Source organism: Scyliorhinus torazame, chromosome 4 (assembly GCF_047496885.1).
Source record: "Scyliorhinus torazame isolate Kashiwa2021f chromosome 4, sScyTor2.1, whole genome shotgun sequence".
Lineage (NCBI taxonomy): Eukaryota > Metazoa > Chordata > Chondrichthyes > Carcharhiniformes > Scyliorhinidae > Scyliorhinus > Scyliorhinus torazame.
Window position 1 is genome coordinate 344375423 of NC_092710.1, and position 13460 is coordinate 344388882.

At 46.0% G+C, this 13460-nt stretch overlaps 1 protein-coding gene across 1 annotated transcript in view; it reads right to left on the reverse strand.

Annotated features, from left to right (window-relative positions):
* LOC140411190 (dynein axonemal heavy chain 8-like) overlaps positions 1 to 13460 on the reverse strand; it is a 2783184-nt gene that overhangs the window by 1702791 nt on the left and 1066933 nt on the right. Inside the window, exons 43-44 of the mRNA XM_072500280.1 lie at positions 12524 to 12696; positions 1127 to 1305 (exon numbers count right to left, since the gene is read on the reverse strand). Of these exons, the coding sequence (XP_072356381.1) occupies positions 1127 to 1305; positions 12524 to 12696 (352 nt within the window). The remainder of the gene's footprint in view (positions 1 to 1126; positions 1306 to 12523; positions 12697 to 13460) is intronic.

The following is a 13460-nucleotide window of genomic DNA, read 5'->3' on the forward strand; positions in this document are numbered from 1 at the left end:
AGAGGAAAAACAAATTGTTAAAGCTGAAACATTACCAACATTTGCTGGCCAAGAAAATTGCATTTCCAGCTCAGCAGTTCAAAGTCACTAAAGCATGAAGGGGAGTGCCTGGAATGCACTTAACTCTCTATTAAGTGGTTAATGTTTCAGCATTTAGACTTACTCATCCATGAAGAAGATGAATGAAGCAAGGCTCACAGCTGGTTTGTGAAAGCTGTCAATTACAGCCCACTACCAGAAATGGATGAATAGTTCGCAGTTAATGGGTTTGAGGGGTTTCAACATGGTCCAATTGTTTTTCATCCAGGAATGGACACTGGTATTTCCAGGTATGTGTTGCTATTGTAACCTTTTTACTGTCCCTGTCTGGAGCCCCTGTCTGGACTGTTCTCTAGCTTCAAGACAGGGGTCTCTTTTCTGGGGAGGGGTTTGTTGGGGAGGGGTCCCTCTAGTTAGGCGGTCGCTGTGGGAGGGGGGGTTTCCTTTAGTTAGAAATTCCATGTGGGGGGGTCTCCCGATTAAGGGGGCCTTAGCGGGGTTCCTCTAGTTAAGGGGTCTTTGTGGGGGGTGCGTCTAGTTAGAGGATCCCTGTGGGGAATTCCTTTAGTTAGAGGGTCCATGTGCCGGGTCCCTCTAGTTAGGGTGTATCTGTGAGGGTTTCCTTTAGTTAGGGCATCTCTAGGTGGGATTCCTTTAGTTAAGGGGGCCGTGGGATGGGCAATCTCCCTATTTAGGAGGGTCCCGGGTTGAAGGGGAGGGGAAATGCGAGTCAGATCGTCCCTGTACTTGGAGGAAGGGGGCACCCAGATAATTCGGGGTTGGGGGCTCCTTTGCGGGAATACAATTCACATGTAATTCAGCTCTGGCGGGAGAACATAGAGCGGGATTCTCTGTCCCACTGCACCTGTTTTCTGGTGCAGCGCGCCCCCGCTGGTAGCGAGTTCCTCCGTCCTGGAAGCCGGCCAATAGGGTTTCCCATTGTGGGCAACCTCACACCGTTGGGAAATCCGCGGGCGTGAATGCGCTACTGGCGAAGCGGAGTTTCCCGCTGACGGAGAATCCAGCTCATAGTCTCCCAAATGCAGAATCTCGCCCAATGTGTTGTTGTGTTTTCATCTGCGATTACCTTTGAAGATTCTCCCTAATCCTCTGAAATCCATTTGATCGGAACAATTGAACACAACGACATATTTTGCAAGAGCTTTACCCATGTCCTTCACAGTCTCTGTTTTTCCTGTACCAGCAGGTCCAGCGGGAGCAGCTCCCATATTCATCCACAAAGCTTGAGCTAAAGTGATGTAACACCTGCAATCGGAATAAAAAATATTATTTACCATGAAGTTAAAAACTGTGAAAATTACAAGAACATTGTGGCATCCACACAAGTGCTTGATGTGTATGAATTGTAATAGGCTACAAGGCAGATTAAGCCAAAGACTGTAGAATAAATTTCATGAGATAATAAGGCATCATGATACCCTCAAACCATTTTTGTGAATTTTTGCTGCACTCTCTTTAAGTGCTTTACATCTTGATAGCATAAATGCCAAATATATGCCAATTGCCAATCCATGACTGATGTAAAGGAACATTTTGAACAGAGCTGCCTAAAATTTGGAGCAACCCCAAAGAAACCTGGAGTCAATGGGAATCAGAGGAAACCTTCTGCTGGTTGGAGTCATACCTGGCACAACGGGAGATGATTGTTGTGGTTGGAAGTCGATCATCTCAGTTCCAAGCAAATCACTGCAGGAGTTCCTCAGGGGAATGTCTGAGACCAGCCATCTTCAGTAGTTTCATCAATGATCTTCCTTCCATTATAAGATCATTAAGCACCATTCACCATTCAGATACTGAAGCAATCCATGCCCAAATACTGACATGTGGCAAATAGCATCTGCGCCATACAAATGCCAGGCAATGACTATTTCCAACAAGAATCTAATTATTGTATCTTGGGATTCAATGATACTGTCATCACCCAAACCCCACTATCATAGAATCCAAACAGTGCAGAATGGAAAGAGACTCCTGAATGAATCTCTTATGGACTAATCTGATCTCTTCACACGTCTTCTCTACTGAGTAGAATCAGCAGAGAGGCCTCTTTCAAGATTTAACAACCCCACTACGCTTCACGAGATGTAACGAGGTCTCGCAAGGCATCATGACCTGGATCCCGCCCACAATGCATATTAAAAAGTGTAGTCAGGCTCACTTGACTATGTTCGTGCCGGAATACCCAAGGCACGGGATCTAACATCTGTGCCTCAGAGACCCCGAGTGAGCGTTGTTTGCACTGGTTTCCACCAACATGGACCAGGTGCACCGGCACTTTGGGTGGAGGGGGGGTTTTCAGGGTAACTTGGTGCTCAAGCTCTGGACAGGGTGGTACCCTGGCACCTGTTATGCCACCTAGTCTATGACTTCAGTCGTAATGAAGTGCTTCGAGAGGTTGATCATGAAGCGCATCACCTCCATACTCCCAGAATGCCTTGATCCACTTCAATTCGCATACCGCTGCAACCGGTCCACATCGGACACCATTTCCATGGCCCTGCACTCATCCCTAGAGCATCTCAAAAACAAGGACTCCTACATTAGACTCCTATTTATTGACTACAGCTCCGCCTTCAACACCATAATCCCAGCCAAGCTCATATCAAAGCTCCAAAACCTAGGACTTGTCTCCCCACTCTGCAACTGGATCTTCGATTTTCTGACCAACAGACCACAATCAGTAAGAATGAACAACAACACCTCCTCCACAATAGTCCTCAACACCGGCGCTCTGCAAGGCTGCGTACTTAGCCCCCTACTCTACTCCCTGTACACACACGACTGCGTGGCAAAACTTGGTTCCAACTCCATCTACAAGTTTGCTGACGATACGACCATAGTGGGCCGGATCTCGAATAACGATGAGTCCGAATACAGGAGGGAGATAGAGAACCTAGTGGAGTGGTGTAGCGACAACAATCTCTTCCTCAATGCCAGCAAAACTAAAGAGCTGGTAATTGACTTCAGGAAGCAAAGTACTGTACACACCCCTGTCAGCATCAACGGGGCCGAGGTGGAGATGGTTAGCAGTTTCAAATTCCTAGGGGTGCACATCTCCAAAAATCTGTCCTGGTCCACCCACACCGACGCTACCATCAAGAAAGCACAACAGCGCCTATACTTCCTCAGGAAACTAAGGAAATTCGACATTGACTCTTACCAACTTTTATAGATGCACCATAGAAAGTATCCTATCAGGCTGCATCACAGCCTGGTATGGCAACTGCTCGGCCCAGGACCACAAGAAACTTCAGAGAGTCGTGAACACCGCCCAGTCCATCACACGAACCTGCCTCCCATCCATTGACTCCATCTACACCTCCCGCTGCCTGGGGAAAGCGGGCAGTATAATCAAAGATCCCTCCCACCCAGCTTACTCACTCTTCCAAATTCTTCCATCGGGCAGGAGATACAGAAGTCTGAGAATACGACGAACAGACTCAAAAGCAGCTTCTTCCCCACTGTCACCAGACTCTTAAATGACCCTCTTATGGACTGACTTCATTAACACTACACCCTGTATGCTTCATCCAATGCCAGTGCTCATGTAGTTACATTGTATATGTTGTGTTGCCCTATTATGTATTTTCTTTTATTCCCTTTTCTTCTCGAGTACTTAATGATCTGTTGAGCTGCTCGCGAGAAAAATACTTTTCACTGTACCTCGGTACACGTGACAATAAACAAATCCAATCCAGGCAGTGCCACCTGGGTGCCACCCTAGCACTGCCAGGGTGCCCAGGTGACACTTCCAGACTGGCAGGAGCACTGTCATGATGGAGGAAGCACTGGAGGCCAACCCAGGATCTACTACCAAGCCCGCTTCCCTTGAGATGGACCGGTGTCAGGAGGTGGATTCGGAAGAATGGGAGACTCCTACATGTGATTTTCTCTGTTGGGTCTGTCAGGGTGCTTTGAATGTTAACAAAGAACATGAAGAGTTATTAAACAAAGCTGATTTATTTACACTACTAAATTAAAGATTCTAACCAGTCAACAAGGAATAAGTTATTAAATAAAACAATACAATATCTCTCACAATAGAATTTTATGCTATGCACCTAATCTCTCTAACGCCTTACAACCTTCTCCCAGAATCCCAGAGGTCACATGATATTTATATCACTGCTCCTTATCTCCATCTGGTGGTGAAAAGTATTATTATCTTATTATTAACCCTTTGTATTCCTTACAATACACAGATTGTTACATTATCCTTTCTTGAAGATGTTTGTACATCATCACAAAATATGTACACGGTAGGCAATGTATGCTCTGTACATTCAAATGCATATTGTCACGTTAACAATGAGTTATTCACATTTTACAGTTCATAGATTGAGTCTGTCTGTTTTTCATTTGGTTCGAGTCGGCCTTCTCAATCTTGATGTGTCCAAATCAGATGTTTTGACTTTTCCGCAGTAACCACATCTCGATTTTGTGTTCTCGAAGTTGTAGCTTTGAATAGTTCTCTGTTGAACTCAATATTCGGAAATATCGATTGAATTGACTTCACTTTCAGAAATGCTCCTCTGTTTGTGACAGGACACACCGGGAATGGTGATAGTGGTGTCTGGGACATTATCTGTAAGGTATGATTCTGGGGGTATGACTATGTTAGGTTGTTGTTTGACTAGTCTGTGAGACAACTACTCCAACTTTGGTACAAGCCCCCAGATGTTAGTAAGGAGTGGTTGAATACAACTGATTAGCTTGCTCGGCCATTTAAGTGTCTACCACATTGGATTTTGTTTATTGTCACGTGTACCGAGGTACAGTGAAAAGTATTTTTATGCGAGCAGCTCAACAGATCATTAAGTACATGAAAAAAAAAGAAAAGAAAAGAAAATGCATTATCGGGCTACACAAGGTACACAATGTAACTACATAACCACCGGCATTGGGTGAAGCATACAGGGATGTAGTGTTAATGAGGTCAGTGCATAAGAGAGCCGTGTGTATATAGGGAGTATAGTAGGGGGCTAAGTACGCAGCCTTGCAGGGCCCCAGTATTGAGGACTATTGTGGAGGAGGTGTTGTTGTTTATTCTTACTGATTGTGGTCTGTGGGTCAGAAAGTCGAGGATCCAGTTGTAGAGTGAGGAGCCAAGTCCTAGGTTTTGGAGCTTTGATATGAGCTTGGCTGGGATTATGGTGTTGAAGACGGAGCTGTATTCAATAAATAGGAGTCTGATGTAACAGTCCTTGTCGACATGCTCTAGGGATGAGTGTAGGGCCAGGGAGATGGCGTCTGCTGTGGACCATTCCCATGGGTCTGGAATTACATGTAGGCCAGACCAGGTAAGGATGGCAGATTTCCTTCCCTAAAGGACATTAGTGAGCCAGATGGGTTTTTCCAACACTCAGCAATGGTTTCATGATCATCTTTAGACTTTTAATTCCAGATATTTTATTGCGATTTTAAATTCCACCACATGCCATGGTGGGTTTCGAACCCGGGTTCCCCATATCATTATCCTGGGTCTCTGGATTACTAGTACAGTGACAATATCAGTAGGCTATTGCCTCCCCTTAGGGAAGAACATTACCGTTCAACTAAAAATAAAAGATGCAAGCCAAGCAAACTTTTTTAAGATAAATTTTGAGTACCTAATTCACTTTTTCCAATTAATGGGCAATTTAGCGTGGCCAATCCACCGACCCTGCACATTTTCATGTTTTGGGGCGAAATCCACGCAAACACGGGGAGGGTCTGCAAACTCCACACGGACAGTGACCCAGAGCCGGGATCGAACCTGGGACCTCAGCGCCGTGAGACTGCAGTGCTAACCACTGCGCCACCGTGCTGACCTGCCAAGCAAATAGTTTGAAGGTATGGTCAGTCCCATATGCCATTAGGACAAATGTAGGGTCTGCCTTGGAGCAGCTTGTGAAAACTGGAGTTTTGGAACTTGTCAGCGTTAGCGAATGGGCCAAGCCCATTCATCAAGAAAGCTGGATCCATAAGGAGTTGCAGGGACTTTATGGTCACCATAAATTAAGTATTATGTGCTAAACCATACCCATTACTTCACATTGAGGACCTGTTTGCAGGATTTGCAGGAGGCCAACATTTCAGCAAAATTTACTTGAGCCAGGCTTATTTATAGATGAATGTGGACAAGAACCTCTGACAATTGTGACAAGGCCGGTACCGAAGATCTCCATTTGATATCACATCTGTTTCTGCATTATTTCAAAGGGGAATGGATCAAACCCTGAGCAGACTGAGCACAGTCCAGTGTTATTTGGTTGTCATCCTTGTCACTGGAAGAGACTAAGAGGAGCACCTTCAAAACTTGGATGCCAATCTCCAGAGGTTTGGAGATTATGGTCTGAGAGTCCGTAAGGACAAATGTGTGTTTATCTAATCCTCCGTTAAGTACCTGGGATGTGTGATTGACTTCACTGACCATCACAAATCTTTTCGAAGTTTAAGACCACCACAGAAGCGCTTGATTCGCAGAATATGAGCCAGATACATTTCTTCATAGGGTTGTTGAATAATTGGGAAGATTGGTCCCAAACTTGGCATTAATGCTGAAACCATTACATACCCTTTTGTGCCAGAACAAGACGTAGATGTGGTCGGATCACTACAATAACACTTCCATGCAGGCTCAAACAGCATTACTTAAGACTGAAGTTCTCACGCACTTGGATCCTACTTTACCCTGACAGTTAGCTGGATTTGGATTTTGTTTATTGTCACGTGTGCCGAGGTACAGTGAACAGTATTTTTCTGTGAGCTGCTCAACAGATCATTAAGTACATGAAAAGAAAAGAAAATACATAATAGGACAACACAAGGTACACAATGTAACTACATAAACACTGGCTTCGGTGACGCATACAGAGATGTAGTGTTAATGAGGTCAGTCCATAAGAGGGTCATTTAGGAGTCTGGTAACAGCGGGGAAGAAGCTGTTTCTGAGTCTGTTCGTGCGTGTTCTTAGACTTTTGTATCTCCTGCCCGATGGAAGAAGTTGGAAGAGTGAGTAAGCCGGGTGGGAGGTATCTTTGATTATACTGCCCGCTTTCCCCAGGCAGCGGGAGGTGTAAATGGAGTCAATGGATGAGAGGCAGGTTTGTGTGATGGACTGAGCTGTGTTCACAATTCTCTGAAGTTTCTTGCGGTCTTGGGCTGAGCAATTGCCACACCAGGCTGTGATGCAGCCAGATAGGATGCTTTCTATGGTGCATCTGTAAAAGATGGTAAGAGTTGATGTGGACATGCAGAATTTCCTTAGTTTCCTGAGGAAGTATAGGCTCTGTTGTGCTTTCTTGGTGGTAGCGTCAACGTGGGTGGACCAGGACAGATTTTTGGAGATGTGCACGCCTAGGAATGTGAAACTGCTAACCATCTCCACCTCGGCCCCGTTGATGCTGACCGGGGTGTGCACAGTACAGTCATTGAGGCTAGTTGCCTGTTTCTTCTTTGGCACCGGTATGATGGTGGTGTTCTTGAAGCAGGTGGGGACCTCGGAGCGGAGTAGGGACAGGTTAAAGATATCCGCGAGCACATCCGCGCAGGCTCTGAGTGCACGACCAAGGATCCCGCCTGGACCCGTCTCCTTCCGAGGGTTCACTTTCAGGAAGGCTGATCTGACTTCGGAAGCTGTGATAGTGGGTATGGGTGTGTGATGGGCTGCTGGGGCACTCGACAGCGGATCGTTGGTTTCCTGCTCGAACCGAGCATAGAATGCATTGAGTTCATCGGGGAGGGGTGCGCTGCTGCTGGAGATACTGCTCGGCTTCGCTTTATAGTCCGTTATGTTGTTTAGGCATTGCCACAACCGCCGAGAGTCTGTAATGCTAGTCTGTGACTCTAGCTTGGTCTGATATTCTCTCTTGGCATCTCGGATGGCTTTGTGGAGGTCGTACCTGGATTCCTTGTATAGGTCAGGGTCGCTTGACTTGAACGCCTCAGACCTGTCCTTCAGTAGGGAGTCAATCTCGCGATTGAGCCATGGTTTCCTGTTGGGGAATGTACGTACTGCTTTCTTTGGCACGCAGTCGTCCACATATTTGCTGATGAAGTCTGTGACGGTGGTGGCATACTCATTTAAGTTGGTCGCTGAGTTCTTAAATATGGACCAGTCCACTATCGCTCAGCAGTCACGTAGGAGCTCTTCTGTTTCCTCGGACCAGCAATGCACGATTTCTTAGCTGGATTCTCCCGCTTGAGTTTCTGCTTGTATGTCAGGAGAAGGAGCGTCGTCTTATAGTCTGATTTTCCGAAGTGCGGTCGGGGGATGGAACGGTAGGCGCCCTTGAATTTTGAGTAGCAGTGGCCAAGAGTGTTGTGGCCCCTAGTGGGACAGGAGATGTGCTGGTGGAATTTTGGCAGTACACTCTTGAGGTTGGCCTTGTTGAATTCCCCGGCCACAACGAACAAGACCTCCAGGTGTTCTGTTTCTAACTGTTGTTTATAACTGTGTACAGTTCGTCCAGTGCCTTCTTCAATTCTGCCTGGGGTGGGATGTAGACCGCTGTGATAATGGCTGAAGTGAACTCACGTGGAAGATAGTATGGGCGGCACTTCACGGTAAAGTATTCCAGTCAGGGGAGCAGTAGGTCATCAGGGTCGCCACATCCAAGCACCAGGAGGAGTTAATGAGGAGGCAAACCCCTCCACCCTTTGCTTTGCCTGATGACGCGGTGCTGTCCGCCTGATGAATTGAGAAGCCTTCAGGTTGTATGGCACAGTCCGGTGAGGCGGGGGTGAGACATGTCTCTGTGAAAGGGCAGCACAGTAGCATAGTGGTTAGCACAGTTGTTTCACAGCTCCAGGGTCCCAGGTTCGATTCCTGGCTGGGTCACTATCTGTGTGGAGTCTGCACGTTCTCCCCGTGTCTGCGTGGGTTTCCTCCGTGTGCTCCGGTTTCCTCCCACAGTCCAAAGATGTGCGGGTTAGGTGGATTGGCCATGATAAATTGTCCTTAGTGTCCAAAATATGTTAAGTGGTGTTACTGGGTTCCAAGGATAGGGTAGATATGTGGGCTTCAGTAGGGTGATTTTTCCAAGGGCCGTTGCAGACTCGATGGGCTCAATGGCCTCCTTCTGCACTGTAAATTCTATGAAACAGGGCACACAGCAGTCTCTTACTTCCCTCTGAGAGGTAAGTCAAGAGTTAAGTTCATCCAGCTTGTTTCTGACCGCTTGTATGTTTGCCAGGAGTGTGCTGGGGAGAGGAGTCTTGAAACCACATTGCCAAGGTCTCACCTGCAGACCGCCCCGTTTCCCTCGCTCCTCGGTCAGCGACTGCAGGTGGATGGTTCCGGGATCCGATGGGTGAAGTCAGCCCTTGTGGAAGGTAAGTGGTTGCGTCCAGCGAGGGCCGGCGCGCTGGCGGGGACCAGGGCACTGGTTATGTTTCCAGGGTCACGTCTGGCAGGGTCCCAGGCGCTGGTTGAAGTAGTGGGGTTTCTGGGTGGGCATGTTTGCAATCTGGTCGGGTCCCGGCGTTCTGCGAACACGGGAATATCTTGTGGCATGGTCGGATCCTCGCGCAGGGTCTCCTCCATTTCGGGGTCACAGGCAGGGGCTTCCTGTGATGCACCTCCTTATGGTGTAGGAGCAGTGGTTTCCTACATCACGCCATCGGGTGAAGGAGGACCCATTGCTTTTACTTCTCGAACCTCAAGCAAAGTTGAGAACAAATATCCCTGGATTGAACAGGAAGCATTGGGGATCATCTTCAGCAGCCAGAAATTCCAACAATTCCTGTATGGGAGCGAGTGGACCATCGTCCACTCACTATCATTTTTGGACCACATACGGGAATCCCATCACTCATTGCAAGCAGGATGCAAAGATGAGCATTGATCCTATCTGTACATACTTACACCATTAAATGCCGCTAGTCTAGTTTGCATGGTACTGCAGAAGGACTTTCAAGATTGCCATTACCCGTCAGCTCTTCAGACTGCTCGACTGAATATTTTCTATCTTAAACAAGTAGACAACACACCAGTCACTGCTATGCAAGTGAGAAAATACACTTGGAATGACCATGTTCTCTCAGAAGTGGTGGACATAGTTTTACAAAAAAAGACTTCAGGACTAGCACCTAGCATGAAATCCTCCTACTCCAGGAGAGTGGAACTGTCAGTTCAGTCAGGGTGCCTTCTGTTAGGGCTCAGAGTGATCATTCGGAAACTCTTGAGGAAATGGATGCAAGAAAAGCTATATGAAGGCCACTGCGGAGTCGTACGCATGAAGTAAATAGTAAGAAGCTATCTATGGTGGCCTGAACGTGATGCTGAGATTGAAGAAAAAGATAGAACATGTTCTTCCTGTGCAAAGGTAAGAAACCTGCCACCCTTAGCACCCCTATATACATGGGAGTGTCCTGAAGAGGCTTGGCAATGTGTGCATGTGGATTTTGCAGGATCTTTCGAGGGACACATGTTTTTAGTGACTGTTGACACTCACCAAATGGCCAGAGTTACTATGATGACATTTGCCTCTTTTGAGAAGACCATTGAGAAGCTGGGGGAACTGTTGACTCCCTTTGGATTTCCAGAACAGCTGGAATTTGTCACGCAGGAATTTGAGAACCTCCTACAAGAAAGCGGCATTTAACAAATTACACCCGCACTATATCACCCTGCCTTTCATGGGTTAGCAGAATGCTTCGTCCAAACCATGAAACATGCTTTGTAAACAACAAGGTTTGCTTATCCTCAACAAATTTTTACTGGTCTATCACAGCACCACACAGGCCATAACCAGACCTCTCCTGCAGTACTCATGATGAAAAGGCAGCTGTGCCTGCATTTGATCTTCTAAAACCTCCAAAAGCAAAGGAGATTGTGCGACAACAAGCACAAATGGAATGGTGTTAAAGCACAGAGTTTTCCACCAGGGCCAAGGAGTCTTGGCTTGGAATAACTCCCCAGGGGAGAAATGGGTTCCTGGCACAGTCCTTGCACAAACTGTCTGTTGCACTGTCCAGACCTCAGATAGAGGAGACATGAAGACATTATTGGTTTGAAAAACAGATCCACTAAAATTGGAGCCTGTTGCGAATTCAGGTTTAGCCATACCAAGTCAGGACATTCTTGCTGACCCTTACACCACCAGACACAATTGAGGAAGTCAACACCTCACCCTCTGTTCAGAAGCAGAGACAACCTCCAGTTCCCATGTCAACAGCATTTAAACCAGCCATCACTGATGTCAATATGAAGATGAAAATCCCAGAGCTTCCCGCCAGTGTCAAGTGGAAAATGTTAGAGATTCTCTGTCAACCATTTTGAGAGCGACGACCTCCAGACTGCCGGAATTTAGAGTAATGACTTACGAATTGACTATTGTTCATGTTGAACTTGTTTTGGGGATGTTAAATTTAAGGGGGTAGCAAATGTTATATATTGTCCCTTTGACTCACTCCAGAGAGCGCTGTTGTACTCTCACTGCCTGATTGATGCAGAAAATTAGCAGGAGCGCTGCTGTAATAATGTATGCAAGGAAGTGACATAATGCAATGTAGAGAAGGAAACAGAGAAGCCACAGGTATGAGAGAGAACACACCACAAAAACCTCCACTAATAATAATAATCACTTATTGTCACAAGTAGGCTTCAATGATGTTACTGTGAAAAACCCCTAGTTGCCACATTCCGGCACCTGTTCGGTGAGGCCGGTACGGGTTTTTATATGCTTGCAGAAGATAATAGGATTTCACTGCACCTTAGTTGCCAGTTTCTTTTCATGCTTTCCTTGCTTTTCTTATTAGATTTTCACTTCCCCGCTGGTCCTTTTATAAACAACCTGATTCTCCATTATATTTTATACCTGACATCTGTTGTATGTGCATGTTTTCCTTTTAGTCTTTACCTCTATCTCTCTCATCACCCAGGGTGTTCTGAATTTATTTGTCCTATCTTTTACCTTCAAGAACATATACCTTGACATTGCCTACAATACTTCTTCTTTGAAGATGATCTATTGTTCAGCCACCAATTTGTTTTTATTCCAACTCACTCAACTCAGATGAATTCTCATCCCATCAAAGTTACTTTCCCCCCAGTTAATTATCCCTGCTCTGGATTGGTCTTTGCCTTTTGGCATGGCCAACCTAAACCTACCACACAATGGTCATTGTCACCTGAATGCTCAGCAACTGAGAGGCCCGGGTCTCCCCAAATATCCGTCTTCAAATTTAATTTTTAATAGAGATGGCATTATACATTAGTCTATTGTGAAGACTAGATGAAATTCCTCTGCCTTTATTATTTCTGAGGATCCAGGTTGGGCCAGGGATGGGAGGATAAGAGGGCATCGGTGCGGGTCTGTAACTTGGGGTCCAGGAGTTCTTGAGATAGCTAATTTAGAACAAAATACAGCTGCGAAGTGATCTTTATCAAACTATGTTTATCACAGTAATAGTTTATGATAGTAAAAATGCAAAAAACAAAATTAAAGGGCATTGTGAAGTGTCAAAGATCTACCATCACCTGTCTGTTAAAGGTGTGATAACAAGTCGATCAGTGCAGCCCAAAAATTCATTCTGATAGATAAATTCCACATCGGTGATCCCGACTCTAATATCTTGTGTTTCATCTCGAAAATAAACTCTGCTTTGTTTCAACCATTCAAAGTCAGTTATTGTTCTAATATGCATTTTGACCTATTGAGAAAAAATAGAGCATATCGAGAGTAGAATGTTCAGATGTCTATATGAGTAACAACACCCTAAACCGAAAATAACACCTTAAATAATGAATATATCTATGATCCATCAGCAGCAGTTGAACGATTATATTCAATTACAATCTGTATAGTCATAGCCTGGAATATCCTTCACTCTATATTTTCTATGAAGCTGGTGACCAATCCTTGTTCAATGAAGGGTATAGAGCATGACAATATCAGCACCAGGTACATCTAAAAATTACATTTCAACCTGGTGAGGCTACAATACAGGACGACTTGCAGATTGCGTATGTCAGAAAGGTAGAGAATTTCAAGGGGGGTTCTGGGATAGGTTTCTGTGGGCAGGCGTTTTGGGCCCTGTCAACCTTTGGAATGTGGAAGGGTCAGGTCCAAAAGTACTGACACCATATGGCTTCCAGTTTCCTGATACGTTTCCTCGTAATAGCCACTATTCCTCGGTGGGTTCAGGGCCAGTAAGTCAGTCTTTCCACGAGGCAGGCAGCCATTCAGCTCATCAAGAGACTTGGGAAAGGCAGGTAAAAGAGGCTGACCAGGATTTCCCAGTCAACCTCCAGTTTCCCGATGGCCTGGGGAGCCAATCCAACTGGCTCCATGAGGTGGGCAGCAAAGACAGGCCTGGGGTTCCAATGCTAAAGGCAGCTCTCCCTGTCTGCTTGATGCATAAGAGCACAAAAAGTAGGAGCAGCAGTCGGCCACTTGGCCCCTTGAATCTGCTCC